Genomic DNA, 6,000 nt, shown 5'->3' with positions numbered 1-6,000 from the left:
GATGAGCAGTCATCTCCTGCCCCTCACCCTTTTGAATGTCCACCCTTGGGCCTGCCTAAGGCCAGCCTGCCCCAGGAGGGCAGCCCAGGCCCCGGGCCACAAGCATCAGCTGGGGATGTACAGGAGCAACAGCTTGGGGACAGGGGTCAAAGTGCACACGTTTATTTTCTAGAACAAAGGCTAAAAGGAGCAAGTTTCTTTCAGTTTATTTTAAGAAGGACAAAAATTGTTATTAAAACATCTACATTATTATCAAGATACTAGACCTTATGAATATTTAATATTAAAGTGTGGTATTCTTAAGTTTGTAATACAGACACCTTTAAAAAACCCTGACACGGATGCCTGCCCAGCTGAGAAATGCAGCTTCCCCCCAGCCCGTGCCCACAGAGGGGCTGCCACTCTGTCTGTCTGTCAGAGGTGGGAACAGAACAGGCCCAGTTCAACTCTCTGAGCCCCTGCCCCTTCCTTAGAGGGGTCACAGCTGCAATCACGACCCTCCCCACAGCCACATCAGCCAGGCTGGGCCGCCTGGATTCGGGGGGCCCCATGAGGCTGGCGCAGCAGCAGCTGGCCGGCGGCCTCTTCTTTTGGGTGGGAACCAGCACTCACCATCTTCTTTGCCTGCGCACCCCACATGCTCCACTGGGCTTGGTGGTCTGGGAGGGCCCTGGCAGGGGCCACACCCATCCCTCAAATCACCTCTGTCTCATGATTCCTGCTCGTGCCGGGGTGCCTGCATTTCCTGGCCAAGTCCTTTATCTTTAGCCTTCAATGGAAGTGATCCCTTGGATACCACACACATATATAATATTATATAGAGCGATATATTTAATACCTGTGTATATATGCATCACAGGGGCGACATATATACACACTAGAAACGAGGCTGGTGACGATAGACTGCAACACCATGGACCAGGGGGACAAGTGTCATTGACATTCAGGGCCACGCCCCCGCCTTGGGTCTGGGTGCTCCTCCGTCAGCCCCCAGCACCCACCCTCTGCAGTGCTGGCCTCTGGGGGAGGGCGGCGGCAAGGGAGGGAGGCATGCCACGATTATCAGGAAAGGATGGGGCAGCGGCAGTGGAGGAACAGGGAGCCCTGCCGCTGGTGCCCCTCAGCACAAAGGCCTCGCGCTGACAAAGAAGGGACTCCGTTCTCTCCATCTCAGCCCCTACCCAGCCTGGGCCCCTGGTTCCTTCCGAGGGGTGCCCACTCCTTGTGACAATGGAGTGAGGTGTTCTGGAATGTCTGGGGAACCAGAGGAGGCAGGCAGGCCAGGGGAGTGGGAGGGAGAGGAGGGGTACACACGTGTTGGATGAGAGGGACAGAAGGGCTTGGTGGGTGGGGACAGGGGCTGAGGTCCCAGGCAGCTGGTGGGGTTGGGGTTGATGGTCATAATTATATGTCTGGGTTAGGGGAAGGGGGAAGAGGGCCCTGCTGGGTCCCCACAAGGGGGTGTTCTAATCCTGCAGTGGCCCTTGGTGTCCAGGGCTGAGGTCCCCCTGTCCCCACACCAGGCAGAACCTGTGCTCTTAGAGACGGGCTCCCTACACTACTCCTGGAAGCCAGGGCCAAGTCCTCAGTGGGGATTCACTGCTGCTGTCCTTCTACTCACTCTCAGGGGTGCTGTCCTTTCTCTGGGATGTCCCAAGCCCCCTTCCTCAATCTGTGGCTCCAGCTGTAAGGGGCCATGAACTAGAGACTTTGACAGCTCCTCCTTGCCCCTAGGCCTCAATTTGCCTAGCTGCAAACTGGGGCTTTGAGTGGCTCATCTTGGCAGGCTCTAGGGAGCCCCCGTCTTTATCAGAGCTCCTGGTGGAGGGGCAGGTACTGTCATTCGAGAGTGCTGCCTCAGTCAGGCTCTGGGGACCCTCTAGCCTAGCCCCTCCCACCCACCCAAAAGGGAAGACCAGAGTAGGGGCTCACCCAGGGCCCCCATTAAAGCTAATGGGCCTCCTGTTTGCTCAAGTCCTTGATCTAGCCCAAGGAGGAGAGAGGCGGGGGAGGGAGAAGAGCCTCCTGCTGAAGATTCAAGTGGGGGCCCCAGGCCCCCCAGCCCTGAGCATTGGGCCCCTTGAGGAGCAGACAGACAGACGTTAAAGCTGTAGGCTGAAGCTGGAGGGGCTGGCCAGGGCTCCAAGCCCAGAAAAGTGTGGGGTAGGTTTGTTCAGGGTTACAGCAAGACCAGGACCCGGGCCACCTGGGGCTGCAGCATGTGCACCTGGGTTTGCACACCTGGGCTGAGGAGGGGCTAAATGTGGGCTGACAGGATTTGGGGATGGGGGCTGAGGAGAGACCTCCACCCCCAGCCCTGGCCTGCCTGGGTCCCTCTGTCTCCACTTAGCCCTCTGATGCTGGGTCTGTGCCCTAGGCTGAGAGCTGGCCCTACTCCATGGGGGTGATGATGGTGGTAGGGGTGGCGCTGACGGTGGAGACTTCTGTGGTGGTGTTGTCCCCGCCCTCTTGCAGCAGGAAGTTGTACTTGCCGAAGTCATCATCCCGCGGGCACAGAAGCATGTCCTTGCGGGCCTTGGCCAGCTTCTGTTTCAGCACCTCCCGCCGGTCTAGCCATTCGCTGAGCTCCTCCTGCCCGTGGGCACAGCGGCACTTGTCCCCATCCGGGCAGGGCTTGCCCTTCTGCAGCCTGCGGGCGCGGGAGGTCATTGGCCACACCCCTGGTCCTCCCCATGACCTCTGCCAATGGCCGGTCTCAGGTTTGAAAACGGAGGGCTGGACAGGCTTGGGGTCCCCCACCTGTCCACATCTACATCAACCCCCCCCAAAAGCAAACAAACCCAAAACCCACTGCTGTCAGGTCAATTCCCATTCATGGCCACCCCAAAGGCAGAGAGTCTCTGCCCCATCGGGTTTCCAAAGCGGGCCATCTTTAGGGAAGCAGGCTGTCACGCCTTTCTTCCTCGGTGCTTGGGTGGGTTTAAGTTGCTGGCCTTTGGGCTAGCAGAGCCACACTAAGTGCACCGGGTCCCCCAGGGAGGGCTTTCTGGCCCTATCCCCGCTGCGCTGCAGCCCCACGCCCAGCACCTGTCGCAGAGCCGGAACTCGCCCATGGGGAAGCGGAAGGACCAGCCGCTGGCGTCGCTGTCCGACGTGAACACCTTCTCCTTGTGCTTCTCCGACTGGATGTGCTGCTGCCACTGCTTCTTGCTGTTGCTGTTCTTGCCGCAGAGCCAGCAGTGGTAGCCCATCTGGGGGCACAGCCACACCACGGTGGGCACCCGGCTCCCGCCCATCCCCGCCCTCCCTCCCACTGCCCTCGAGGCCTGGCGGCAGAGGGGGGGTGGGGGCGGTACCATGATGTCCGCGTAGTCGGTGGGCATCTGGATCTGCTTCTCTCCTTCCCGGGAGCTGATTGGGGTCCCCTCCCCCGGCTTCCCCGGGTTGTGTTTCTTCAACCACATGTCATAGGTCTGCTGCATGTCCAGGACTGAGGGCCGGGGGACACAGGGTGCCCGTGAGGTGCCTTTGCAGTGTGTACTGCCCCTCATCCCCCATGTAGCTCGACTCTCCAGCAGATGGGAAGTCAGGGTGTCCCAGGTCCCCCTGCAGAGCTCAGCTGGGTGTCCAGCGGGCGATGGACCCCCCCAGACGCCAGGTGAGACCCCGCCCCTCCCTCCCTCCAGCCCTGCTCACTCACTCTTGTTCTCCTTCATGAAGGTCCACATGTCCCTCTCCTCCGGGCTGTGGGCAAAGGAACAGTTCCCCACATACTGGCACTTGCGGCCGTTCTGCGCGTGGATGCAGAGCTGGTGAGGCAGCCAGAGGAGAAGGGTGTCTTGAGTCCGTTGTACCCTCCCTGCCCCCAGGCCCTGCTGCCCACCACCCCAGCCCCTCGGCGCTCACATCGTATTGCTGCGGGAAGTTGCGGATGGAGGGCAGCGGCCGCACCGACACCCACTTCCTCTTGGCCTTGGACATCACCAGAAGGACCCGCCGCTCCTTGGTCCAGCTGCAGGGCAGAGGGGGAGGCTGGCTAGGGAGGGCTCAGGCCCGGCCAGCCAGCTTCCCCAGGGCCCCCAGGGGCCCACGCGCTTACCAGTGCCGGGCCTTGGCGCTACAGTACTTGAGATCCTTGTCGGGCTCCACCACCTGCCCGTTCCGCCAGCACTGGCCGCAAACGAACTTCATCTGCAGGTCAAAGGTGCTGGGCCCGTGGGGCCTCTGGGCGCCCTGGGGAATGGGGGGAGGGCATAGCCAGGAAGGCATGTGGCTTGGCGGTGGGAGCTGGGTTGGGCGAGCTGTGGATGCTGAAGTCAAGAGGCCGGCCCGGCCTCCCCAGAGCCTGCGCTGTGAGACTTGCATGCCCTGCTATGGGATCCCTGCCTTTACCCATGCTGACACCTCTGCGGCGGAATGTCTTTCCACCGTTCTTTAGTCCCCTGGCCCCAAACCACGGCTCAAACCTCACACCCTCCAGGTGGCAGGTGGCTCGTGGCCAGCCTCAGAGCCCATCCAGGACCTCAACTACGTGAGCCAGTTGGGTCTAGGAGAGGGCAGTGCCCTGGGTGAAGGAGGAGGGAGCCAGGGTCCATCCCTGGGTGGCTGCAGACATCTCGCAGCCATGGGTTCGGGGTCTCTCTCCTTGCCATATGCCTGGTGTTTACTCTACAGGCAGGAGTTTGGTCCTCTGTACACCTGGGACAAGGAAGGTCCCGAGGCAGGGAAAGTGCCCACTCGGCCTGGTCTCTTGCCTCCCTCTCACCTCCACTACTGGGCAGATCTCCCTAGCGCCACAGGGGCAGGGGCCCCATGAAGCTCCCTCTCGCTCAGGCCAGGACTCCTGGGCTATCCTAGGGACAGACCAGAGGGCAGTCGTTCTGTGCTGCCCCTGCTTCTCACAAGAAGGACGTTGAGGAACCAGGCTGGGGAGCCGTGAGGTCTGACCACCATGCTCCCGACACAATTGTTTCGCTGAGTCCCTGGAGCTCTCCCACAGCTCCTTGCTGCAGCTGTCAGAGGTGGGGGCACAGAAAAGGCACTGACACCGCCCCCGCCCCCCCACCCCCCCACACACCTCAGGCCAAGATACTGACCAAGACCAAACAGCTTCTAGCCTCTATCCCTGCCTTGGCTTCCTACTCCACCCAGCCACTGGCCAGCAAGCAGCCTCCTGCCTCCCCACAGTCCACCTAGACCCAGAGCCCCTGCTCCTGAGCCAGGTTGGGGTGGGAGGTGGTGGCAGGTGGGGAGTGGGGACAGGTAGGGCCCCAGAATTAGGGGGCTGAGGTCCCTGTGACCTGCCTCAGGCCCCTCCTCCAGCTCAGCCTGCTGGGCAGTGAACGCTCTGAGAGACGGGTGCTGCTGTGGCTCTGGGTGCCCTGTGCTCCAGCCATGGGTGGTGGTGGTGGTCGTGTGTGTGTCAGAGGGGATGGCCCAGCAAGAAGAGCAAAGGACCAGGTAGGAGGTGGCTGTCGGAGCATGCAGCCTGCCTCCCCCAGCAGATGACGGTGGGTGGGCCCGACCTGGGTGAAAGGTGGTCCCTCATGTGGGCAGCACCGGGGCTTCACCTCACAGTCACTCACTGTCCGACCTAAGACCAGCCCGCCCTCTGAGAAGGAACTCGAAAGAGCAGCTAGGAATGGCAGGGGCAGCGAGTGACTGAGGGAGAGGGAGCGGGGAAGGGGCCCACGCCTCGGGGCACCACTCGCAGAATGCATGGAGGCCACGGGGTGTGCGTGGACAAGTGGTGGGGCTGGCGTGGCTCTGGCTGCATTTCCAACGGTGGCAGCAGCAGCAGAATAAATAGGGTTCTTACAAAAGTAAACATCGGGCAATGAATGTGCAAATGCGCTTTACACAATTGATGTGTGTATGGATTGTGATAAGAGTTGTATGAACCCCTAATAAAATGATTAAAAATTTAAAAGAAAAAACAAAACACAAAACAAAAGTAAATGTCCATGCAGCGAAACACAAGGACAGACAGAAGGATTCTTCTAGATCAGTGGTTCTCAACTCATGGGTCATGACCCCTTT

The 6,000-nt window shown here is 60.4% G+C and overlaps 1 protein-coding gene across 1 annotated transcript in view; it reads right to left on the bottom strand.

The window, feature by feature from the left end:
* Positions 1-1,897: 1,897 nt before the first annotated feature.
* The window catches only part of ZC3H7B (zinc finger CCCH-type containing 7B), a 36,686-nt gene continuing 32,583 nt past the window's right edge, over positions 1,898-6,000 (bottom strand). The window contains exons 18-23 of the mRNA XM_004700686.2: positions 4,061-4,194; positions 3,868-3,973; positions 3,662-3,770; positions 3,318-3,451; positions 3,049-3,212; positions 1,898-2,650 (exon numbers count right to left, since the gene is read on the bottom strand). Coding sequence (XP_004700743.1) covers positions 2,392-2,650; positions 3,049-3,212; positions 3,318-3,451; positions 3,662-3,770; positions 3,868-3,973; positions 4,061-4,194 — 906 coding nt within the window. The 3' untranslated portion in view covers positions 1,898-2,391. The remainder of the gene's footprint in view (positions 2,651-3,048; positions 3,213-3,317; positions 3,452-3,661; positions 3,771-3,867; positions 3,974-4,060; positions 4,195-6,000) is intronic.

Source organism: Echinops telfairi, unplaced genomic scaffold (genome assembly GCF_000313985.2).
Source record: "Echinops telfairi isolate 266 unplaced genomic scaffold, ASM31398v2 ScPeMD7_2;HRSCAF=8, whole genome shotgun sequence".
NCBI classification, from domain to species: Eukaryota; Metazoa; Chordata; class Mammalia; order Afrosoricida; family Tenrecidae; genus Echinops; species Echinops telfairi.
This window is presented reverse-complemented; position numbering and strand designations above follow the sequence as displayed.